The sequence below is a fragment of the Bufo bufo genome, chromosome 1 (assembly GCF_905171765.1).
Source record: "Bufo bufo chromosome 1, aBufBuf1.1, whole genome shotgun sequence".
NCBI classification, from domain to species: domain Eukaryota; kingdom Metazoa; phylum Chordata; class Amphibia; order Anura; family Bufonidae; genus Bufo; species Bufo bufo.
Window position 1 is genome coordinate 814510450 of NC_053389.1, and position 27993 is coordinate 814538442.

Below are 27993 nucleotides of genomic sequence, written 5' to 3' on the forward strand. Positions count from 1 at the left end.
TGAGTCTGCCCCTCCTCCTGCAGGGTGATACATATAGAAGGAGCTATGAGTCTGCCCCTCCTCCTGCAGGGTGATACATATAGAAGGAGCTATGAGTCTGCCCCTCCTCCTGCAGGGTGATACATATAGAAGGAGCTATGAGTCTGCCCCTCCTCCTGCAGGGTGATACATATAGAAGGAGCTATGAGTCTGCTCCTCCTCCTGCAGGGTGATACATATATTAGGAGCTATGAGTCTGCCCCTCCTCCTGCAGGGTGATACATATAGAAGGATCTATGAGTCTGCTCCTCCTCCTGCAGGGTGATACATATAGAAGGAGCTATGAGTCTGCCCCTCCTCCTGCAGGGTGATACATATAGAAGGAGCTATGAGTCTGCTCCTCCTCCTGCAGGGTGATACATATAGAAGGAGCTATGAGTCTGCCCCTCCTCCTGTAGGGTGATACATATAGAAGGAGCTATGAGTCTGCCCCTCCTCCTGCAGGGTGATACATATAGAAGGAGCTATGAGTCTGCCCCTCCTCCTGCAGGGTGATACATACAGAAGGAGCTATGAGTCTGCCCCTCCTCCTGCAGGGTGATACATACAGAAGGAGCTATGAGTCTGCCCCTCCTCCTGCAGGGTGATACATATAGAAGGAGCTATGAGTCTGCCCCTCCTCCTGCAGGGTGATACATATAGAAGGAGCTATGAGTCTGCCCCTCCTCCTGCAGGGTGATACATATAGAAGGAGCTATGAGTCTGCCCCTCCTCCTGCAGGGTGATACATATAGAAGGAGCTATGAGTCTGCCCCTCCTCCTGCAGGGTGATACATATAGAAGGAGCTATGAGTCTGCTCCTCCTCCTGCAGGGTGATACATATAGAAGGAGCTATGAGTCTGCCCCTCCTCCTGCAGGGTGATACATATAGAAGGAGCTATGAGTCTGCTCCTCCTCCTGCAGGGTGATACATATAGAAGGAGCTATGAGTCTGCCCCTCCTCCTGTAGGGTGATACATATAGAAGGAGCTATGAGTCTGCCCCTCCTCCTGCAGGGTGATACATATAGAAGGAGCTATGAGTCTGCCCCTCCTCCTGCAGGGTGATACATACAGAAGGAGCTATGAGTCTGCCCCTCCTCCTGCAGGGTGATACATATAGAAGGAGCTAGGAGTCTGCTCCTCCTCCTGCAGGGTGATACATATAGAAGGAGCTATGAGTCTGCTCCTCCTCCTGCAGGGTGATACATATAGAAGGAGCTATGAGTCTGCTCCTCCTCCTGCAGGGTGATACATATAGAAGGAGCTATGAGTCTGCTCCTCCTCCTGCAGGGTGATACATATAGAAGGAGCTAGGAGTCTGCTCCTCCTCCTGCAGGGTGATACATATAGAAGGAGCTATGAGTCTGCTCCTCCTCCTGCAGGGTGATACATATAGAAGGATCTATGAGTCTGCCCCTCCTCCTGCAGGGTGATACATATAGAAGGAGCTATGAGTCTGCTCATCCTCCTGCAGGGTGATACATATAGAAGGGAGCTATGAGTCTGCTCCTCCTCCTGCAGGGTGATACATATAGAAGGAGCTATGAGTCTGCTCCTCCTCCTGCAGGGTGATACATATAGAAGGAGCTATGAGTCTGCTCCTCCTCCTGCAGGGTGATACATATAGAAGGAGCTATGAGTCTGCTCCTCCTCCTGCAGGGTGATACATATAGAAGGAGCTATGAGTCTGCCCCTCCTCCTGCAGGGTGATACATATAGAAGGAGCTATGAGTCTGCCCCTCCTCCTGCAGGGTGATACATATAGAAGGAGCTATGAGTCTGCCCCTCCTCCTGCAGGGTGATACATATAGAAGGAGCTATGAGTCTGCCCCTCCTCCTGCAGGGTGATACATATAGAAGGAGCTATGAGTCTGCTCCTCCTCCTGCAGGGTGATACATATAGAAGGAGCTATGAGTCTGCTCCTCCTCCTGCAGGGTGATACATATAGAAGGGAGCTATGAGTCTGCCCCTCCTCCTGCAGGGTGATACATATAGAAGGAGCTATGAGTCTGCTCCTCCTCCTGCAGGGTGATACATATAGAAGGAGCTATGAGTCTGCTCCTCCTCCTGCAGGGTGATACATATGGAAGGAGCTATGAGTCTGCTCCTCCTCCTGCAGGGTGATACATATAGAAGGAGCTATGAGTCTGCTCCTCCTCCTGCAGGGTGATACATATAGGAGAAGCTATGAGTCTGCTCCTCCTCCTGCAGGGTGATACATATAGAAGGAGCTATGAGTCTGCCCCTCCTCCTGCAGGGTGATACATATAGAAGGAGCTATGAGTCTGCTCCTCCTCCTGCAGGGTGATACATATAGGAGAAGCTATGAGTCTGCTCCTCCTCCTGCAGGGTGATACATATAGAAGGAGCTATGAGTCTGCCCCTCCTCCTGCAGGGTGATACATATAGAAGGAGCTATGAGTCTGCTCCTCCTCCTGCAGGGTGATACATATAGAAGGAGCTATGAGTCTGCCCCTCCTCCTGCAGGGTGATACATATAGAAGGAGCTATGAGTCTGCTTCTCCTCCTGCAGGGTGATACATATAGAAGGAGCTATGAGTCTGCCCCTCCTCCTGCAGGGTGATACATATAGAAGGAGCTATGAGTCTGCCCCTCCTCCTACAGGGTGATACATATAGAAGGAGCTATGAGTCTGCCCCTCCTCCTGCAGGGTGATACATATAGAAGGAGCTATGAGTCTGCTCCTCCTCCTGCAGGGTGATACATATAGAAGGAGCTATGAGTCTGCCCCTCCTCCTGCAGGGTGATACATATAGAAGGAGCTATGAGTCTGCCCCTCCTCCTGCAGGGTGATACATATAGAAGGAGCTATGAGTCTGCCCCTCCTCCTGCAGGGTGATACATATAGAAGGAGCTATGAGTCTGCTCCTCCTCCTGCAGGGTGATACATATAGAAGGAGCTATGAGTCTGCCCCTCCTCCTGCAGGGTGATACATATAGAAGGAGCTATGAGTCTGCTCCTCCTCCTGCAGGGTGATACATATAGAAGGAGCTATGAGTCTGCCCCTCCTCCTGCAGGGTGATACATATAGAAGGAGCTATGAGTCTGCCCCTCCTCCTGCAGGGTGAAAACTGAAGTGCTTGTAATGTTTTGGTCTCTTACCCTCGAACGGTTTGTCCAGTTGTACCCAGTCTCTGAGGATGAGATTACTGTAGTCTTTGCCCATCCAGGTCTGGCACTCCATAGATGGTTCTTCTGTAGGATGTTCGGCAGATGAGGTTGCTTTCTGGTGAGAGACAGCAGGAGTCCACCTTAAACGAGCAGGAGACAACCAACAAGAAGACAGACAGTGAAAGAGAAGAGAGATCAGAGAAAGAATGGAGACATAGGAGGATTACATGAGGTTACTGGGAGTATTATCAGCAGTTATATGGTAAGAGAAGTAATAGGAAGGTTTTAAGGACAAGTACAGGAGAAGTTATATGGGTTATTTGGATTAATAGGATAGATGGACTATGGTGGACTAATACAAGCATGGAGCAATAGGCATAATCTCGTATTATTTTATAGTAGAGCATTGACGTGGTAGAAGAATAGAAAGTGTCTGGGATTAACATCGGTAGAATATTGAGTCATGGGTTCTGATCTCAGTTGATTGGTACCTGTTGCTGCATCTCCGTAGATCTTGCATCAGTCAGTCGATAGTCATGATCATCCCATCGGCCATAGGCCAAGTCTAAACCACCCAGAAACACAACAGACTGGTCAATGGCTACCATCTTCTCATGGTGAGCCCAGAGGAAGACTATGGAAGACAAGTGATCCGGGTGACGCATCACCTGAAAGACAAAAACTGGTGAGGAGACCCCAAAGCTTCCCATGGCCATGAAATATGCATAGAGCTTAAGGTGCTCACCTTAATATTGGGGTGCAGAAGCATTAACGCTCGTTTGCTGTACCCACTGTTAATACCGAGAGCCATTTCCATCTCCTTAAAGAGTATGACACAAACTTTTACCCCAGCTTCCTGCAATAAAGAGAGCAGTGAAACCAACATCAAGATTCAACGATGTATCAAGATTCAATGGTAATGAGTGGACTTGACCCAGAAGACCTTTAGGGCTGTGCCGAGAAGCCTTGAGGAACATGTTCTACATCACTATAGAGTCCTATATTATGTTGGAGGCCTACATGTATGATAATGAACTTCAGGTTTTGAGACAATTGTTACCAAGTCTTGGTTGGAAGCACAATGTTGAACCTCTTTTGCAACCAACTAGCTTGGTCTCTTTTGCCTACAGTAAGTTGCCTTCATTTTACTTCTGTCAAGATGGATCACCATCTATGATCACCCCCTGCCATGGCATAGAGAAGACGGTCACCAATGACCAGAAATAACACTGCGCAACAATGATTTTGCTACCGAGAGAAAAACCATGTGATTTATACTAAAATGAGCGTGCCGATTCCAAATATGAACTCGGAATTTGCCTGACATGTCTAGATTTTAAGTTATACATGACAGGCCTATTCAGTTATAATATTAACCCCTTAAGGACACGGCCATTTTTCACCTTTCTGCCCAGGCCATTTTTGGCAAATCTGACATGTGTCACTTTATGCAGTAATAACTTTAAAATGTTTTTACTTATCGAGGCCATTCTGAGAGATTGTTTTCTCGTCACATATTGCACTTCATGACAGTGGTAAAATTGAGTCAAAAAATTTCATTTTTAATTTATAATAAAAAATACAAAATTTATCAAAAATTTTGAAATATTAGCAAAATTTCCAAATTTCATTTTCTCTACTTTTTTAATAGATCGTAATATCTCCAAAAATAGTAATTACTTTACATTCCCTATATGTCCACTTCATGTTTGGATCATTTTGGGAATGCCATTTTATTTTTTGGGGACATTATAAGGCTTAGGAGTTTAGAAGCAAATCTTAAAATTTTTCAGAAAATTTCCAAAACCCCCTTTTTAAAGGACCAGTTCAGGTCTGAAATCACTTTGTGAGGTTTACATAATAGAAATCATCCAAAAATGACCCCATTTTAGAAACTACACCCCTCAAGGTATTCAAAACTGATTTTAAAAACTTTGTTAACCCTTTAGGTGTTCCACAAGAATTTATGGAAAATGGAGATGAAATTTCAGAATAACTTTTTGGGCAGATTTTCCATTTAATAAAAAAAAATTCTGCTAACAAAGCAAGAGTTAACGGCCAGAAAAACTGTATTTATTGCACCGATTCTGAAGTTTACAGAAACACCCTATATGTGGTCATAAACTGATGTACGGGCACACGGCATTACACCGAAGGAAAGGAACGCCATATGGTTTTTGGAGGGCAGATTTTACTGCCATGTCACATTTGAACACCCCTAAAGTAGAAACTCCAACAAAAGACCTCATTTTGGAAACTACGTGTCACCGCCAGTTCTGCGAGAAGCTCTGGCAGACGTTCTTCTCTACCTCTTGTATGATGTTCTTTGTTTTGGTTTCACTTTCTCATCTCCTTTCCTTCTGCCAGGTGTCACTTATTTAGACATAATCGTCTTCCTTTATATTCCCTCCCATACTGCCTCACTTTGCGGTTTATACTACTTCCTGGATGAAGTGTTCACTGCTGGAGGCTGCGTCTGCTGTTTTCTCAGATAAGTCCTTATACTTTATTGTATTTGCTTGCTGGCTTGATTCTAGGTGACCCTGACTCCCTCTGTATTAAGTGCAGGGAGACGGTGGTCGTGTCCCCTCACTATTATAGGATTTTCAGGTGTCACACAGGCTTAGGTACGTGGGCATGCAATAGTCTACCATCGAGACCCTTGTATGTGCATAGCAGTCAGGGAGAGCTCTTAGGGTTTTATAGGGCTCACCTATAAGCTCCTTAGTTTGGGATCAAGCCAGTCGCTCGTTTATTTATAGGTTCCAGCTATCTGCAAATCTCATCCATGACACTACGGGATAAGGTGGCAGTTTTGTTGGTACTATTTTAGGGTACATATGATTTTTGGTTGCTCTATATTACACTTTTTGTGAGGCAAGGTAACAAAAAAAGCTGTTTTGGCACCATTTTTATTTTTTGTTATTTACAATGTTCATCTGACAGGTTAAACCATGTGGTATTTTTATAGAGCAGGTTGTTACGGATGTGACAATACCAAATATGACTTTTTTTGGTTGTTTGTTTCAGTTTTACATAATAAAGCAGTCTGAGAGACAGTGTTTTAAATTTTTTGGGCGATTGTCCTAGGTAGGGTATCATTCTTGCGGGATGAGGTGACAGTTTGATTGACACTATTTTGGGGGTGCATATGACTTATTGATCGCTTGCTATTACACTTTTTGTGATGCAAGATGACAAAAAAATTGCTTTTTTGGACACTTTTTTTTTTTATTACTCAGTCTTCACCTGAGGGGTTAGTTCACATGGTATTTTTATAGAGCAGGTTGTTACGGATGCGGCGATACCTAATATGTATACTTTTTATTTATTTATTCATTCATGTTTTACACAATAACAGCATTTTTAAAACAAATTTTTTTAAAAAAAAATCATGTTTTAGAGTCTCCATAGTGAGAGCCATATTTTTTTTTATTTTCTGGGCTATTGTCTTAGGCAGGGGCTCATTTTTTGTGGGATGAGGTGACTGTTAGATTGATACTATTTTGGGGGGTATACGCCTTTTTGATCACTTGGTGTTGCACTTTTAGTGATGTAAGGTGGCAAAAAAAAAATGGTTTATTTAGCACAGTTCTTTGGACGGTGTTTATCTGAGGAGTTAGGTCATGTGATATTTTTATAGAGCCGGTCGATATGGACGGGGCGATACCTAATATGTCTACTTTTCATTTTTTACAATTTTTTTTTAACTTTATTTTGGGAAAAGGACACTATTTTTTTACTTGAAACTTTGGAACTTTTTTTTTTACTTTATTTTTTGTCCCATTCTGGGACTTCAACTTTTGGGGGTCTGATCCCCTTTACAATGCATTACAATACTTCTGTATTGTAATGCATTGGCTGTAAGTGTATTACCAGTGTAATGCACTTACAGCCTGCTTGCCTGTGAGATCCAGGGGGCTGGATCTTTCAGGCTCTCCCGGAAGGCAGCGCGATGCCTAAGGTAGGCATCGGGCTGCCTTCCCTGCCTTCGGGTCCCCGTCACAGCAGCGCGGGGACACGATGGCCACCCAAGCCGTACGTGCCGCGGTCAGCGCTGACCGCGGCTGTGCAGGGATTAATACGCCTGCTTCGGTGATTTCACCGATTCCGGCACATACAGCAGGGGTCCGGCTATCAGCGACTGCCGGACCCCTGCCGCTGATTGGGCGGGCGCAGCCCCTGCACCCGCCCGATCACCATGACGTACATGTACGTCACTGGGCTTTAAGTCACGTCCAGCTATGACGTACATGTACGTCATCGAGCGTTAAGGAGTTAATGCATTATATTGGAGATATTCCAATGGATATGTCCAGACCTGTCCGGACGCACTCAGGCTGATGTCAGCACTAAGTATATAAGGCAAGCTGGACAGATTTTGATAAAGTGATCTGTTATAGTGCTATCAGTTTTGAAACTTAAGATGGATAAACACAAACGTGTTAACGATGCAGACAATTTCTGCTACATATGTGGCAAATACACTAGTTACGATCAGCGCAAGAATGCGTCTTGCAGCTCGGGATGCGTTTGTGCTAGTAGTGCAGAACTTCTTTGGGAACAGACGAGCTGCAAACTATGCTGAATTAGTAGACAACGTGCTTACAGCATATGAACAACTTGGCTGCCGAACGTCATTGAAAAGGCATTTCTTACATGCCCATCTTGACTTTTTCCCACCCAATTTGGGACTCGTTTGGGAGAGCGGTTCCATAAAGATATTTCTACAATGGAGAACAGGTATCAAGGCTGCTGGAATCCCAACATGATTGGGGGGGGGGGGGGGACTACTGCTGGTTTTTGCAACGGAAGAATATGACCGTTCACAAACGCAAAAGCAGATGCCTGAAGCACTTTTAACAGTACTGGGCCTCGCTCAAGTAAGACTTTCAAACTGAAAAACGAGGCTTTGAAAGTTTGTTATTCCATTCCATTTTCATACACTGTTTACTACGCAAACTTTGATGTAGATCAGGCAATTGTTGGAGTAAAACTTGTTCTGTTCAAAATTATTCAATGCTTTCCAAGTGCTTAATTCATTTAGGCATACTTATGCATACAACAATTCTGACTTCGGATTTGTAATCCGCACACTCGATTTAGTCAAGGACAAGTGGTTTTTGCCCAGTGGCAAACAAAAAGTTTTTTGTTTTTTTTGTTGCGTGGTGCAATCTATGAAAATAAAGGCTTTGTTGCTAAATAATGGTTTAGTAAGGTTCAGGAGATGGAAACCTTTAGTACTGACCGCCTTATGTTTCAGGATAATGTCCAGTCTAAACTGGTCATCAAACGCTGGGCGCTTCAGGTGGATTTCTGGGCTGAGCCTATGCAGGTGAGAAGAGAAAAAAAACTATATCAGAACTTCAGTAGGTGTCGCCAGTCCACACATGGCACATTTATATATGTACCCATGATGTTGTCAATGCACAGTACCAAGTAGGAAGAATCATATATGGCAGAAATACTTGTGATCCTTGTGTAACTACAGAAAAATCTCCCGGCCAAAGTGGAGACCTGCGCTGCGGAAGACATCTAACAAACTATACAGGAACCATTTTGGGCTAGACTTTAAGATGTTTTCCAGACTACCATACTTTGTTTTGGATTACTCTGCCTGGGATCTACAGTAGGCTTCCCCCTTCATCTCTGATCTAAATCCTACCCTGGGATCTGTAGCCCTCCCACCTGCGATCTAGAACATTCCCCCAACTTGGGATACAGATCGCTACTCTCTACTTGGTACCTAGATCATTCCACACACCCACCTCTGATCTAGAAGTCTCCCCTGGGATCTACAGTGCACTCTTCCACCACTCATGTAAAGATATGCCCCAACCTGCCTGGGATCTAGAAAATGCCCCTGACCCGAGATACAGATCGCCCTTCTCTGATTGAAACCTAGATTGCCCCATTCCCCCACCTCTGAAGACTCCCCTGGTATCTACAGTGCACTCCTCCACCTGTGATGTAAAGACATTCGTATGAGGAACAATTTCTAGATAGTCTTGTCACTTACTGAGCTGAAGAAGTCAAAAGCATCTGGAGATAAAGACTTTGAGCCACTATTGATGTCCCCGTCTTGTAGAGCATTTGTGCAGATGTTCTAGGTAGTCATAACATTATAGACACTTCTACTGTGTAAATGCAGACCTCGTGACATGCATACTCTAACAGCTCATGGTACCTGAAGCAAAACTCATGTCAAAGAGCCTTAAGCAGTCACTTACCATAGTAACGTTTTCCATGTATGCAGCCTGTGGGCCTTCGAGGCCCCTCCAGGCAAGAAGAACTCACGTGTGCGCAGCAGCTGCACCAGTTCTAACAGCCTTCCATCGGGGCCATATTCACTTCTCACACTGCACTGAGGCGGCATATAATCCATTTCACTGGCTGAATATTACTCAATGCTACAATAACTATACTCTGTACACCACAATACCCGGCCAGTCATAACAGAAATAAAAACATGACAATGCTAAAAATAAGGGCTCAGAACAGCACTGTAGACAGGCCCCATACACTCGCGTGTACAGTGTGCCAGCATAAGGGGTTAATGTGATGTCAATTGTGCACTTTGTATCTCAAAGACTTTGTATGGGGAGTAGGGAGTTAACTGGCCAGCCGGCCCCTTGGGATTAGCTGCTGGGTGTGGATTCTTCCCATCCCTTCCTCTAGTGGGAAGCAGTTCAGTCTGGTGTAGGCTGTGTGCTTGTGAGCAGCAGGAGAACTAAACAGGGGCCAACCAGCAAAGTACCAGCTCCGAAAGAACATACTGCTGGATATAACAGAAGGTTTAGCGGCCATACATGGAGAGCGCAGAGTATCCTCCAGAGAAGGTAATGCATGTACTTTGGCTATAGACTTCCCTGCATCTGGGTTGGGGAAATAAACCACAGGTCCTCTGCTATACTGAAGAGACAGGCTGGCCATCTGTTGTAAGAGTGTACCCTGCTGAGGACACTCTGCGTCCATGGATCTCAAGTAGGAGAATTCGTACCCTTTGGCCAGATTTCTGGAGAGGGACTTGCACCTCCTAGACACAGCCTTGGGAAAAGACCTATGCAATACATGGGATAAGAATTGCGCCTACCTCCGCCAGCACATGTATTTGTGAACTGCAGAAGTTGCTAATAAAACGGTTCACCCGTTACCTACTAAACCCCCCTCCTCATCATCGCACCAACACCTGCAATGCCACAGTACTGCATTGCCTCTCCCTTAACATATTTCATGGGAACCATGCCTTGCATCCTCAACGCCCCAAATCCAGGGTGGGCCCAGAGGAAAAAGGGTGTGCCTTTCCTTCATTGTGCACGCGGCCCAGGGAGCTTCAAGGACGACCCAAGCAACCATGGGTAACTACAACCACCCACATTCACAACGACTCCACTCCCATCCTCTTGTCTCCTGCCTCAGCTCAATGCACATTACACATGCAAACAACAACCTGGAACACACACGTGCACCTATAGACATGATTATTTATACACAATCACGGCATACATGCCATGCACATTCATTAACGCGCACACACACCTACATGCGCACACACACCTATTACAGACATGAGCACACACACCTATTACAGACATGCGCACACACACCTATTACAGACATGAGCACACACACCTATTACAGACATGAGCACACACACCTATTACAGACATGCGCACACACACCTATTACAGACATGCGCACACACACTTATTACAGACATGAGCACACACACCTATTACAGACATGCGCACACACACCTATTACAGACATGAGCACACACACCTATTACAGACATGAGCACACACACCTATTACAGACATGCGCACACACACCTATTACAGACATGAGCACACACACCTATTACAGACATGCGCACACACACCTATTACAGACATGCGCACACACACCTATTACAGACATGCGCACACACACCTATTACAGACATGAGCACACACACCTATTACAGACATGCGCACACACACCTATTACAGACATGAGCACACACACCTATTACAGACATGAGCACACACACCTATTACAGACATGCGCACACACACCTATTACAGACATGCGCACACACACCTATTACAGACATGAGCACACACACCTATTACAGACATGAGCACACACACCTATTACAGACATGCGCACACACACCTATTACAGACATGCGCACACACACCTATTACAGACATGCGCACACACACCTATTACAGACATGCGCACACACACCTATTACAGACATGAGCACACACACCTATTACAGACATGAGCACACACACCTATTACAGACATGCGCACACACACCTATTACAGACATGAGCACACACACCTATTACAGACATGAGCACACACACCTATTACAGACATGCGCACACACACCTATTACAGACATGAGCACACACACCTATTACAGACATGCGCACACACACACCTATTACAGACATGCGCACACACACCTATTACAGACATGCGCACACACACCTATTACAGACATGAGCACACACACCTATTACAGACATGAGCACACACACCTATTACAGACATGCGCACACACACCTATTACAGACATGCGCACACACACCTATTACAGACATGAGCACACACACCTATTACAGACATGCGCACACACACCTATTACAGACATGCGCACACACACCTATTACAGACATGCGCACACACACCTATTACAGACATGAGCACACACACCTATTACAGACATGAGCACACACACCTATTACAGACATGCGCACACACACCTATTACAGACATGCGCACACACACCTATTACAGACATGCGCACACACACCTATTACAGACATGAGCACACACACCTATTACAGACATGAGCACACACACCTATTACAGACATGAGCACACACACCTATTACAGACATGCGCACACACACCTATTACAGACATGAGCACACACACCTATTACAGACATGCGCACACACACCTATTACAGACATGAGCACACACACCTATTACAGACATGCGCACACACACACCTATTACAGACATGAGCACACACACCTATTACAGACATGCGCACACACACACCTATTACAGACATGCGCACACACACCTATTACAGACATGCGCACACACACCTATTACAGACATGAGCACACACACCTATTACAGACATGAGCACACACACCTATTACAGACATGAGCACACACACCTATTACAGACATGCGCACACACACCTATTACAGACATGAGCACACACACCTATTACAGACATGCGCACACACACCTATTACAGACATGAGCACACACACCTATTACAGACATGCGCACACACACACCTATTACAGACATGAGCACACACACCTATTACAGACATGCGCACACACACACCTATTACAGACATGCGCACACACACCTATTACAGACATGAGCACACACACCTATTACAGACATGAGCACACACACCTATTACAGACATGCGCACACACACACCTATTACAGACATGCGCACACACACCTATTACAGACATGAGCACACACACCTATTACAGACATGCGCACACACACCTATTACAGACATGAGCACACACACCTATTACAGACATGAGCACACACACCTATTACAGACATGCGCACACACACCTATTACAGACATGAGCACACACACCTATTACAGACATGCGCACACACACCTATTACAGACATGAGCACACACACCTATTACAGACATGAGCACACACACCTATTACAGACATGCGCACACACACCTATTACAGACATGAGCACACACACCTATTACAGACATGCGCACACACACCTATTACAGACATGCGCACACACACCTATTACAGACATGCGCACACACACCTATTACAGACATGAGCACACACACCTATTACAGACATGCGCACACACACCTATTACAGACATGCGCACACACACCTATTACAGACATGCGCACACACACTTATTACAGACATGAGCACACACACCTATTACAGACATGCGCACACACACCTATTACAGACATGCGCACACACACTTATTACAGACATGAGCACACACACCTATTACAGACATGCGCACACACACCTATTACAGACATGCGCACACACACCTATTACAGACATGCGCACACACACCTATTACAGACATGAGCACACACACCTATTACAGACATGCGCACACACACCTATTACAGACATGCGCACACACACCTATTACAGACATGCGCACACACACCTATTACAGACATGAGCACACACACCTATTACAGACATGCGCACACACACCTATTACAGACATGAGCACACACACCTATTACAGACATGAGCACACACACCTATTACAGACATGCGCACACACACCTATTACAGACATGCGCACACACACCTATTACAGACATGAGCACACACACCTATTACAGACATGCGCACACACACCTATTACAGACATGAGCACACACACCTATTACAGACATGCGCACACACACCTATTACAGACATGCGCACACACACACCTATTACAGACATGCGCACACACACCTATTACAGACATGCGCACACACACCTATTACAGACATGAGCACACACACCTATTACAGACATGCGCACACACACCTATTACAGACATGAGCACACACACCTATTACAGACATGCGCACACACACTTATTACAGACATGAGCACACACACCTATTACAGACATGAGCACACACACCTATTACAGACATGCGCACACACACCTATTACAGACATGAGCACACACACCTATTACAGACATGAGCACACACACCTATTACAGACATGCGCACACACACCTATTACAGACATGCGCACACACACCTATTACAGACATGAGCACACACACCTATTACAGACATGCGCACACACACCTATTACAGACATGAGCACACACACCTATTACAGACATGCGCACACACACCTATTACAGACATGCGCACACACACACCTATTACAGACATGCGCACACACACCTATTACAGACATGCGCACACACACCTATTACAGACATGAGCACACACACCTATTACAGACATGCGCACACACACTTATTACAGACATGAGCACACACACCTATTACAGACATGCGCACACACACTTATTACAGACATGAGCACACACACCTATTACAGACATGAGCACACACACCTATTACAGACATGAGCACACACACCTATTACAGACATGAGCACACACACCTATTACAGACATGCGCACACACACCTATTACAGACATGAGCACACACACCTATTACAGACATGAGCACACACACCTATTACAGACATGAGCACACACACCTATTACAGACATGAGCACACACACCTATTACAGACATGCGCACACACACCTATTACAGACATGCGCACACACACCTATTACAGACATGCGCACACACACACCTATTACAGACATGCGCACACACACACCTATTACAGACATGAGCACACACACCTATTACAGACATGCGCACACACACCTATTACAGACATGCGCACACACACACCTATTACAGACATGAGCACACACACCTATTACAGACATGCGCACACACACCTATTACAGACATGAGCACACACACCTATTACAGACATGAGCACACACACCTATTACAGACATGCGCACACACACCTATTACAGACATGCGCACACACACACCTATTACAGACATGAGCACACACACCTATTACAGACATGCGCACACACACCTATTACAGACATGAGCACACACACTTATTACAGACATGCGCACACACACACCTATTACAGACATGAGCACACACACTTATTACAGACATGCGCACACACACCTATTACAGACATGAGCACACACACCTATTACAGACATGAGCACACACACCTATTACAGACATGAGCACACACACCTATTACAGACATGAGCACACACACCTATTACAGACATGCGCACACACACCTATTACAGACATGAGCACACACACTTATTACAGACATGAGCACACACACCTATTACAGACATGAGCACACACACCTATTACAGACATGCGCACACACACTTATTACAGACATGAGCACACACACTTATTACAGACATGAGCACACACACCTATTACAGACATGCGCACACACACCTATTACAGACATGCGCACACACACCTATTACAGACATGCGCACACACACCTATTACAGACATGCGCACACACACCTATTACAGACATGCGCACACACACCTATTACAGACATGAGCACACACACCTATTACAGACATGAGCACACACACTTATTACATATACACAGTATATAATAGGGATCGACCGATATTGATTTTTTAGGGCAGATACCGATACTTTGTAAACTTTCAGGCCGATAATTTATACCGATATTCTGGGAATTTTCATTTTTGAAAAAATAATAAATAACCTACACAAATCTGCTGAAAATTAGATGTTTATTGTTAACGTGTATTTTTTTAGGTAAATCTTTCTTTTTCATTTATTCTTAATATTTTGGTGTTTTTTTTACTAACTTTTAGCCCCCTTAGGGACTAGAACCCTTGTCCTATTCCCCCTGATAGATCTCTATCAGGGTGAATAGGATCTCACACTGTCCCTGCTGCTCTGTGCTTTGTGCACACAGCAGCATGGAGCTGAACATGGCAGCCAGGGCTTCAGTAGCGTCCTGGCTGCCATGGTAACCGATCGGAGCCCCAGGCTTACACAGCTGGGGTTCCGATCGGAGGAGCAGGGGAGAGGGGATCCTGTGGCCACTGCCACCCATGATTAAAACTGGGGGGGCTTGGGTGGGGGGGCGCACTGCGCCACCAATGATTAATACTGGGGGGCGCACTGCGCCACCAATGAAGACAAATCTCTCATTTATTCATATACAGGAGGCGGGAGCTGGCTGCAGAATCACATAGCCGGCTCCCGACCTCTATGAGCGGTAGCTGCAATCCGCGGCACCTGAGGGGTTAACTACCGCAGATCGCAGCTACTGCTCATAGAGGTCGGGAGCCGGCTATGTGATTCTGCAGCTCCCGCCTCCTGTATATGAATACATGAGAAATTTGTCTTAATTGGTGGAGCGGTGGCCACAGCCCCTCCCCTCCTCTTCTCCTCTCATTGGCGGCAGCAGCAGCACAGGGGGAGGAGACACTGCTTCCTTCTCCCCTGTGCTGCTGAGGGAACACAGAGAGCGCCGTCAGCAGCGCAATCTGTGTTCCCAATAAGTTATCGGAATATCGGCAAAATAGATGCCGATAACTATCAAAATCCTGAATATCGGCCGATAATATCGGTAAAACCGATAATCGTCGATCCCTAGTATATACTCACACACAAATAACATCTCCTTAGCTTTGCCGTAAACAAGGAGTACAGGGATGCAGTACGGGTAGTGGGCAGCATTGGAAAGGGGCCACCAGGAGAGTTGGAGGCAGCTTCTGTGCAGAGATCTCCTTTGTGTGAACTATGCATTGCGTGTAGGTCCCTGGACCAACAGAAAGCAGTATTACCTGTATCACCCATCTGCTGTTCGATTGTGACATGAAATGTTTGTGCTCACCAGTTATTAACTTCAACCTTCCTTCACCTCTGGTGGAGCCTGACCTTGGGTGATGGACACATTATGGTGTTGCCCCTTAAGTTCTGCTGCTCTAGGTACCTGCCCTGGTTCCAGTGGTGTCAAAGATAGGCATGTGGCTGCCACCAATACAGTCCATGTGCCTGTCCCCAGGATGCTTGGGAAAGACCCAGCACTGGGCTGAAGCATTGCCGCCGAGTAGTGTTGAGCGAACTTGTGTTTTAAGTTCGGGTTATCGAAGAATCGAGTTATGGATTCCACTACCACGGACCATAACAGAATTTAGAATCCATAACGCGATTCTTCGATAACCCGAACTTTAGATGCCGAACTTAAAACACAAGTTCGCTCAACACTACCACTGAGCACAAAGTTCTCTGCCTTCATCATCCAGAATGCTGGAATCTCTTTTTTCCATAATATGTTGGTCCTGCCAACCAGTACGGTGCATTGCATTGCATCTACTTGAGTATAGGAATGCCAACGGACTGTGCTGCTTGTATTATATCATACCCCCCTATTTCATGTGGCCGGCCCCCCTAGACTGACAGGATGGCCCCATTCCCCCATGCAGTCCACATGGCAGCTTACCACCAGTCAGTGATGAAGATCTCCTCTCGAGCCTGCAGCAGGGCATCAGCAACCGCAGCAAAATAAGTGGCGCCATTAACAAACCTGGTGGGGGAAGGAAAGAAGATGACAACCATGGACAATGGCATGAAGATGTACCATGGGGGGGGACTGCAGAGTCTATCCTCACCACTTCACTTGGGTTTTATGCCTCACCGGTGCATGAGCATCAAACCGATGAAGACTCAGGAAGTCCTTCCCCTGATCCTCAGCAATCTGGGTGATCTGCTGCGTCCACCAGCGAGCCTGACGATACCCACTGAACTTCAGGTTCAGCGTCCTGTAATGTTTACAAGAAGAATTTAGCACCGGGGGAAGGGGGAACGGACAACGACAAATAGTGGAATACTACCAGATAACAGTACTAGTTACTCCCAAGAACATTGATGAGTATATATAGCATTGAGCAAGTTGAAGCCAAAAAAACTGACTTTGATCCGAATCTCGATTCGATGCATAACTAAACATCCTCGCGCTTCTTGGTAACAAATCTATTTTTCCTGAAATGGCGGTAAAAAATAAATCCATACTCACCTCATCCATTTGCGTGTGAAGAGGCCTTTGCGCCATCTTGATTACAGAAATCTCGCGCATGGTGACGTATGATTCCACCACGCCGGCGGTGACGTCATCACATCACTGTGCGGGTTTTGCGCTGTGTCTTCAATCAAGATGGCCACGACGGCCTCTACGCGAGCAAATGGATAAGGGGAGTATTTTTTATTTATTTTTTTTACCCCGATTAACCCCTTAAAAAGGTCTCAATTGCAACCTCAGATGCCACAGTCAGCGATGAACGCAGTACCTGAGGGGTTCAGAGAGGAGGGAATGCGGAGGAAGTGTCTGTGACCGAGTTACAACATGAAATTCAAGATGGCTGACAGTTGTCACAACTTCCCATTACAGTAGGAGTTGCAGCTCTGGAGCACAAACTACTGCTCTCAAAAATGCTGTGAAAACTATTTTGGCATGTGTAGATCCTGGAGTAATACTTTCAAGAAAACTATAATTAAGACAATTTATAAATCTTTGTAAAAAGAAAATTGGCATGTGTAGATCCTGGAGTAATACTTTCAAGTTCCTGCACAGTTTTTTTTCAAAGAAAAGAATAAAAGTTGGCATCGGATGGGGTTAAAAACCTATTCATAGACACCCTTATCGAGAAGTCATGGCTGGGATAAGAAGGCCACTTCATACATGGAAAGTACAAGGTCACATTACTCAGATTAGGGAGGTCACTTGATTTTCTGAGAATCCGAGCTACAAAAAATGGATTCTGGGAAGGACGCTGCCCCCCCCCCCCCCCCCCGAGGGTCTTGGCACTGACTGAGAGATGGGATGGGCAAAAAGACAAAGGGGAGAAGTCATTTCACTTCTGGACCTGCAGATTTATTACAGTAGTACATGAAGGAGAGTGCTCGCCTAACTACAACCTGGGGCATGCTGGGAGTTGTAGTTTTGTTTAGAGTAGTTCCTTGCAGGCAGTATCTCAGGTCAGCCTGTCTCTGTATAAATCGTGGTGATCGTGACGTCGGGGCTCACAGTCAGGCACTTTAATAAAAGGAGACCCACACAATTTTGTCACAAAGCAGTAGGCTTTATAATCTACTTTGAATTTCCAGAGCTCTGATTGCTGTCAGTAAAAAATAAAACGGACACAACAGACAGCTAATACCTATACACTGCAACAAACTCTCAGCTGTGTCAACAGGACTAGGTTCAGATGCAAGGCTTGTGACTGGCTGGCGGGCCCGACGGGTGGATGGAGGAGTAGCTTTGGGGGAAGTTAAATATTGGGGGTAAGGGGGCAGGGTCGTTGTAAAGTGGCCTAGGTCCGGGAGAAGGTTACCGCTCTGGCAGGTTACACACACGGCTCGTTAGTCAGGGTCTCTTACCGCTGATAGCTCTGTACACTGACCCCGTATTTAGCCTCCGTTGCTTTTTTGCCAATCTCAGTTTTAAATAAAGGATCAAAGAGAAGAACAAATGAAATTTCTCCAGAGTCCGGTTTTATGTAGAGAAGAAAGGAGTCTTTTACCACAAACCACCTGAATAAGACATTGACGACACCATGAGAAGAGCATAATAATCCTATATAAGAGCATAGTAATATACAATACAAGAAGAGTATAGTAATACTGTACAATATAAGAAGAGCATAGTAATCCTATAAATCTAAGAGCATAGTAATACTGTACAATACAAGAGCATAGTAATACTATAAATACAAGAAGAGCATAGTAATACTGTACAATCTAAGAAGAGCATAGTAATACTGTACAATCTAAGAGCATAGTAATACTGTACAATACAAGAGCATAGTAATACTATACAATCTAAGAAGAGCATAGTAATACTGTACAATCTAAGAAGAGCATAGTAATACTGTACAATATAAGAGCATAGTAATACTGTACAATACAAGAGCATAGTAATACTGTACAATACAAGAGCATAGTAATACTGTACAATCTAAGAAGAGCATAGTAATACTGTACAATCCAAGAAGAGCATAGTAATACTATACAATCTAAGAAGAGCATAGTAATACTGTACAATCTAAGAAGAGCATAGTAATACTGTACAATCTAAGAAGAGCATAGTAATACTGTACAATATAAGAGCATAGTAATACTGTACAATACAAGAGCATAGTAATACTATACAATACAAGAGCATAGTAATACTGTACAATCTAAGAAGAGCATAGTAATACTGTACAATCCAAGAAGAGCATAGTAATACTATACAATCTAAGAAGAGCATAGTAATACTGTACAATCTAAGAAGAGCATAGTAATACTGTACAATATAAGAGCATAGTAATACTGTACAATACAAGAGCATAGTAATACTATACAATACAAGAGCATAGTAATACTGTACAATCTAAGAGTATAGTAATACTATAAATACAAGAGCATAGTAATACTGTACAATCTAAGAAGAGCATAGTAATACTATAAATACAAGAAGAGCATAGTAATACTATAAATACAAGAAGAGCATAGTAATACTATACAATACAAGAAGAGCATAGTAATACTATACAATACAAGAAGAGCATAGTAATCCTATACAATACAAGAAGAGCATAGTAATCCTATACAATACAAGAAGAGCATAGTAATACTGTACAATACAAGAAGAGCATAGTAATCCTATACAATACAAGAAGAGCATAGTAATCCTATACAATACAAGAAGAGCATAGTAATACTGTACAATACAAGAAGAGCATAGTAATACTATACAATACAAGAAGAGCATAGTAATCCTATACAATACAAGAAGAGCATAGTAATACTGTACAATACAAGAAGAGCATAGTAATACTATACAATACAAGAAGAGCATAGTAATACTATACAATACAAGAAGAGCATAGTAATACTATACAATACAAGAAGAGCATAGTAATACTATACAATACAAGAAGAGCATAGTAATACTATACAATACAAGAAGAGCATAGTAATCCTATACAATATAAGAAGAGTATAGTAAGGCCTTGCAAGGAGAAGATGTGAAAGAACCGCCATGCAGGGTGAAGTAACCAGAGACTAAGAGGAGAATGATGAAGATAAAAGGAAGGAAACACGAGTAAGGACAATGAGGACAATGAGGACAATGAGGACAGTGATCTACAGGAGAAAGTCAATAAATTAGAATATCATTGAAACGTTAAATTTATTTCAGTAATTCAAACAGTGAATCTCCTATATTCCACAGATTCATTCCACACAGAGAGTGATCTATTTCAAGCCTTCGTTTCTTTAAAAGTAGATGATTATGGCTTACAGCTAATGAAAACCAAAAAGTCAGGATCTCCAAAAATTATATTATGAAAAAGTTCGATCTTGTAGACTCATGGGGTCACAATCTCATCAGCTAAACACAAAACACCTGCAGAGGATTCCTAAGCCTTTAAATGGCCCCTCAGTCTGGTTCAGGAGGCTACACAATCATGGGGAAGACTGCTGACTTGACAGTTGTCCAGAAGACAGTCATTGACACCCTTCAAGGAGGGTAAGCCACAAAATATCATGGCTGTTCACAGTGCTTTATCCAAGCACATTAATGGAAAGTCCAGTAGAAGGAAAAGGTATAGATTGGTGCTCAGTGGTCCACAGTCATGTTCAGATGAACCCACGTCCAGGGTAGTTTCCACAGTCAGTGATGGTTTGGGAAGCCATGCCATCTGCTGGTATTGGTCCACTGTCTGATATCAAGTCCAGACTCAGCGCAGCCATCTAGCAGGAAGTTTTAGAGCCCCTCATGCTTCTCTCTGCTGAAAAGCTTTATGGAGATGCTGATTTCATTTTCCAGCAGGACTTGGCACCGGCCCACACTGCCAAAAAGTTCCAATATCTGGTGTAATAACCCCGGTATCAATGTGCTTGATGGGCCAGCAGACTCGTCTGACCTAATCCCCATAGAGAATCTATGAGAGACACCAGACCCAGCAATGTAGACGAGCTGAAGGCCTCTATGAAAGCAACCTGGGCTTCCATGACACCTCAGCAGTGCCACGGGCTGATCTCCTCCATGCCACGCCGCACTGGCGCAGTAATTCATGCAGAAGGAGCCCCGACCAAGTACTGAGGGCACATACAGACTATTCAGTACGTTAGATTGCCGCGAGCTCACGCATGCGCAGTTCCTTCCCCGAGGCTGATGTCAGCACAGGGAAGGAACACTGCCGTAATCTCGCGCATGCGCAGTGCCGGTATAATCTAACGGTGACAAAAGGAGGAGATTCGGAGGACGCAGGCGGTGCTGGGCTCCTTCACAGGGGGGCGCGGCTGGGCACCAGGAAGGTTAGTGCAGTCCCTTGGGCACCTTACAAGGCTCATTTACATATCTCTAAAATAATTTTTTTAACAAAATAAAAGGACACAGCCCTATAGGACATGTATATTGCGGACATGCTAGCGGCGATCTAGCCGTGCATGTCCACAGCTCTATAACCGAAAACAAGGTGACAGAATCCCTTTAAATAGATCCCTCTGTGTAATAATTCTGTGGAATATAGGAGCTGCACTTTTTGAACTGAATTACTGAAATAAATAAACTTTTCGATGATATTCTAATATATTGAGATGTACCCATAGAAAGGAAGGATAAGTAAGAAGAATGCAGTCATTATGTACAGCACAGAGATGAACAACCTCCTTCCACCCCGATCTCAAGGACAAACAAATAAACGGACAATATCATGTACATCACACCTTATGAAGGTCAATGTGATAGGACCATTGACAGAAGCGAGAACATATTTGCTGCCCAGAGGTTTTACCTTTTTGACCAACGGTAACAGATTCTGTGATGGCCGAAGCAATTGATACCTTGAATTTGATGACCACCGGATCTCTTAAGTATGAAACCTTCCCTAAAAGAAAAAGGAAAAAAAATGGGGTACGAGACAGTGACACGCTGACACCACTCGGGGCTACGGGACAGGGACACGCTGACACTCGGGGCTACGGGACAGGGACACGCTGACACTCGGGGCTACGGGACAGGGACACGCTGACACTCGGGGCTACGGGACAGGGACACGCTGACACCCGGGCTACGGGACAGGGACACGCTGACACCCGGGCTACGGGACAGGGACACGCTGACACTCGGGGCACAAGACAGGGACACGCTGACACTCGGGGCACGGGACAGGGACACGCTGACACTCGGGGCACGGGACAGGGACACGCTGACACTCGGGGCACGGGACAGGGACACGCTGACACTCGGGGCACGGGACAGGGACACGCTGACACTCGGGGCACGGGACAGTGACACGCTGACACTCGGGGCACGGGATAATGACATGTTCTTCATGATCTTAGACACAGAATACTCACAATCCTTTAATCCCAAGGTCTGAAATGAAGGAGAACTGACTGACCTCCAGAAACTCCCTCTGTAAAAGAGAAACTCCTGGGGTCAGATGAGGACATCTGACATTACATATCATCCCATCACTATTACGGACCTCAAACCTCACTAGATAATGGTACAAATAAAAGGTACAGATGTGGTACCATACCACAGACCTTATGACACTTGAGCTCGGAGACCAGAAGGTAACCATGTATAGAGCTACTATGGTCTACACTAACCAACTGGAAGGCTCTCCACACAAAAGGGGCACTTCTCTTCGAGAGAGCTTTTATTGTATTTTTACCACCAGCATTCTCTTGAACCGGAGATTCTGCAGATCAGACATTAATATGCTATTCCTAACTTGGAAGTATCTGGGGATGGAGGAAATATTTTCATTCTGTGGTCTTCTAAATATAAGAGCCTCTGTAGGAGCTTAACAACGAGAACGAGCTTCAGTTATTCTAATGACTGTACACTAAACAGATCATCTTATGACAATAAAAGAAACATCTCAGGAGGTTTTTTCAGTGGATCCCCCGTAGGATAAGCAATCTTTTGTCCTCTACTGGCATCTCTCACCATAGCATGGTAGTTTCGGTAGAAGGCCTTGGCCAGTAGCACATTGAGGTACTCTGCAAGGTATTTCTGCAAGATAAAACATTTCCGATTGTTTATTTAGTAAAGCACAGGAATATACAGATATAATAACTCTACTGATGGTGTATCTAAGCCTGAATCAAATCCTATCCTGTGTGATACAGTCTGCTGAGCTGTGTATCTAATCCGATCCTGTGTGATACTGTCTACTGAGCCATGTACTAATCCTAACTTGTGTGATATTCTCTGCTGAGTGGGTGTATCTAATCCTATCCTGTGTGATATCGTCTGCTGAGCTGCGTACCTAATGCTATCATGGTGCTATTCTCAGCTGATCTGAGGTATCTAAGGCACTTCTGTGTGACACTGTCTGCTGAGCTGGTGTATCTAAGTCTATGAGAACATAAAGTACACACCTGTTTACTTGGGGTCCTTCGTGACGACTCTCCAGAAGCATGAGGCAGGGAGGGCATTTCTTCGGAGGTGGTTTCAGCTCGTGACCGAGTCACATTAAACCTGGAGATGAAACGACTGATGAGACCTACATGACTGGACCATCAGGTTTCAGACCCTAATGTACGAGTGTGACCTGGCGAATACCCGGGTGATTCTGGGTCCATGGTGGCATTTGTCCCATTGGTGAATGGGGTCATCACAGGATGTAGATTAGGTCTCAAGCATCCTGGTCAGAACTGTTCAGGACGATGGGGACCACAGGTCTGACCACCCTTCTGAGGAGATTGATATTTTTGGTATCCTGTGGTGACGTCAAGGAATGCAGGGATGCCATGGCATTTATGGGGCAAGGACCTATGATGGCACCAGAATCACTTGTGGGCTTGCAGGGAAAAAGAACAGAGAGCAGCAGAGAGCGCGCCTGTGCCATGTGCCTTGGTGATACCGGGATCAGAGGGACAAGCGCCACCACTTGACGTTATTGTGTCCACATTCTTCCCGTGGAGGAGGATATTCTCATAACTGCTGCTCAGCGTAAATAGGCGGGACACAATCTCATCATCATCCTCTGCAGCGAGCGACACCTTCCACGCCCCATTATTTTCTGGTTTACTGTGCCTGTAGTTGTGAGTAACCGGCAAGTCATGTGCCTCTGTGAGCGTATCCAACAAGATTAGCGCCTCCCGGGGAGATAATCAAAGACGTTCTCTAAATCACATGGCTACAGCCCGAAACATAACCCCCCGACACAGAGCACTTCTTACCGAGAGAGTGGGTTCAGGGGAAGGAGTGAGACAAATATTTTGTGTCTTAGAAGATCACGGTGAAGCTCCTGAAAATGTTTGAACTTCTTTTTAATGATCCATTGGAACGGGCCGTGTGTCAGGGCTACAGAATATAAAGTGCTGGTCCGAACCTGTTATAAAGAAGATACATTGTATCAGAACCAGTAACATCGATATATAATGTGTATCCATAACCTATCACCCTGCAGGAGGAGGGGCAGACTCATAGCTCCTTCTATATGTATCACCCTGCAGGAGGAGGGGCAGACTCATAGCTCCTTCTATATGTATCACCCTGCAGGAGGAGGGGCAGACTCATAGCTCCTTCTATATGTATCACCCTGCAGGAGGAGGAGCAGACTCATAGCTCCTTCTATATGTATCACCCTGCAGGAGGAGGGGCAGACTCATAGCTCCTTCTATATGTATCACCCTGCAGGAGGAGGAGCAGACTCATAGCTCCTTCTATATGTATCACCCTGCAGGAGGAGGAGCAGACTCATAGCTCCTTCTATATGTATCACCCTGCAGGAGGAGGAGCAGACTCATAGCTCCTTCTATATGTATCACCCTGCAGGAGGAGGGGCAGACTCATAGCTCCTTCTATATGTATCACCCTGCAGGAGGAGGAGCAGACTCATAGCTCCTTCTATATGTATCACCCTGCAGGAGGAGGGGCAGACTCATAGCTCCTTCTATATGTATCACCCTGCAGGAGGAGGAGCAGACTCATAGCTCCTTCTATATGTATCACCCTGCAGGAGGAGGAGCAGACTCATAGCTCCTTCTATATGTATCACCCTGCAGGAGGAGGGGCAGACTCATAGCTCCTTCTATATGTATCACCCTACAGGAGGAGGAGCAGACTCATAGCTCCTATATGTATCGCCCTGCAGGAGGAGGAGCAGACTCATAGCTCCTTCTATATGTATCACCCTGCAGGAGGAGGGGCAGACTCATAGCTCCTTCTATATGTATCACCCTGCAGGAGGAGGAGCAGACTCATAGCTACTTCTATATGTATCACCCTGCAGGAGGAGGAGCAGACTCATAGCTCCTTCTATATGTATCACCCTGCAGGAGGAGGAGCAGACTCATAGCTCCTTCTATATGTATCACCCTGCAGGAGGAGGGGCAGACTCATAGCTCCTTCTATATGTATCACCCTGCAGGAGGAGGGGCAGACTCATAGCTCCTTCTATATGTATTACCCTGCAGGAGGAGGAGCAGACTCATAGCTCCTTCTATATGTATCACCCTGCAGGAGGAGGGGCAGACTCATAGCTCCTTCTATATGTATCACCCTGCAGGAGGAGGGGCAGACTCATAGCTCCTTCTATATGTATCACCCTGCAGGAGGAGGAGCAGACTCATAGCTCCTTCTATATGTATCACCCTGCAGGAGGAGGAGCAGACTCATAGCTCCTTCTATATGTATCACCCTGCAGGAGGAGGAGCAGACTCATAGCTCCTTCTATATGTATCACCCTGCAGGAGGAGGGGCAGACTCATAGCTCCTTCTATATGTATCACCCTGCAGGAGGAGGGGCAGACTCATAGCTCCTTCTATATGTATCACCCTGCAGGAGGAGGGGCAGACTCATAGCTCCTTCTATATGTATCACCCTGCAGGAGGAGGGGCAGACTCATAGCTCCTTCTATATGTATCACCCTGCAGGAGGAGGAGCAGACTCATAGCTCCTTCTATATGTATCACCCTGCAGGAGGAGGGGCAGACTCATAGCTCCTTCTATATGTATCACCCTGCAGGAGGAGGGGCAGACTCATAGCTCCTTCTATATGTATCACCCTGCAGGAGGAGGAGCAGACTCATAGCTCCTTCTATATGTATCACCCTGCAGGAGGAGGGGCAGACTCATAGCTCCTTCTATATGTATCACCCTGCAGGAGGAGGAGCAGACTCCTAGCTCCTTCTATATGTATCACCCTGCAGGAGGAGGGGCAGACTCATAGCTCCTTCTATATGTATCACCCTGCAGGAGGAGGGGCAGACTCATAGCTCCTTCTATATGTATCACCCTGCAGGAGGAGGGGCAGACTCATAGCTCCTTCTATATGTATCACCCTGCAGGAGGAGGGGCAGACTCATAGCTCCTTCTATATGTATCACCCTGCAGGAGGAGGAGCAGACTCCTAGCTCCTTCTATATGTATCACCCTGCAGGAGGAGGGGCAGACTCATAGCTCCTTCTATATGTATCACCCTGCAGGAGGAGGAGCAGACTCATAGCTCCTTCTATATGTATCACCCTGCAGGAGGAGGGGCAGACTCATAGCTCCTTCTATATGTATCACCCTGCAGGAGGAGGGGCAGACTCATAGCTCCTTCTATATGTATCACCCTGCAGGAGGAGGAGCAGACTCATAGCTCCTTCTATATGTATCACCCTGCAGGAGGAGGAGCAGACTCATAGCTCCTTCTATATGTATCACCCTGCAGGAGGAGGAGCAGACTCATAGCTCCTTCTATATGTATCACCCTACAGGAGGAGGGGCAGACTCATAGCTCCTTCTATATATATCACCCTGCAGGAGGAGGGGCAGACTCATAGCTCCTTCTGTATGTATCACCCTGCAGGAGGAGGAGCAGACTCATAGCTCCTTCTATATGTATCACCCTGCAGGAGGAGGAGCAGACTCATAGCTCCTTCTATATGTATCACCCTGCAGGAGGAGGGGCAGACTCATAGCTCCTTCTATATGTATCACCCTGCAGGAGGAGGGGCAGACTCATAGCTCCTTCTATATGTATCACCCTGCAGGAGGAGGAGCAGACTCATAGCTCCTTCTATATGTATCACCCTGCAGGAGGAGGGGCAGACTCATAGCTCCTTCTATATGTATCACCCTGCAGGAGGAGGGGCAGACTCATAGCTCCCTTCTATATGTATCACCCTGCAGGAGG

The 27993-nt window shown here is 45.6% G+C and overlaps 1 protein-coding gene across 2 annotated transcripts in view; it reads right to left on the minus strand.

Annotated features, from left to right (window-relative positions):
• The window catches only part of PLD2 (phospholipase D2), a 115959-nt gene that overhangs the window by 34111 nt on the left and 53855 nt on the right, over window positions 1-27993 (minus strand). For both annotated transcript variants that reach the window (XM_040415268.1, XM_040415267.1), the window contains exons 4-15: window positions 25048-25199; window positions 24244-24343; window positions 23810-23875; window positions 23209-23267; window positions 22644-22736; window positions 19240-19392; window positions 17475-17624; window positions 17306-17389; window positions 8404-8482; window positions 3901-4011; window positions 3647-3823; window positions 3147-3270 (exon numbers count right to left, since the gene is read on the minus strand). In XM_040415268.1, the coding sequence (XP_040271202.1) occupies window positions 3147-3270; window positions 3647-3823; window positions 3901-4011; window positions 8404-8482; window positions 17306-17389; window positions 17475-17624; window positions 19240-19392; window positions 22644-22736; window positions 23209-23267; window positions 23810-23875; window positions 24244-24343; window positions 25048-25199 (1348 nt within the window). The remainder of the gene's footprint in view (window positions 1-3146; window positions 3271-3646; window positions 3824-3900; window positions 4012-8403; window positions 8483-17305; window positions 17390-17474; window positions 17625-19239; window positions 19393-22643; window positions 22737-23208; window positions 23268-23809; window positions 23876-24243; window positions 24344-25047; window positions 25200-27993) is intronic.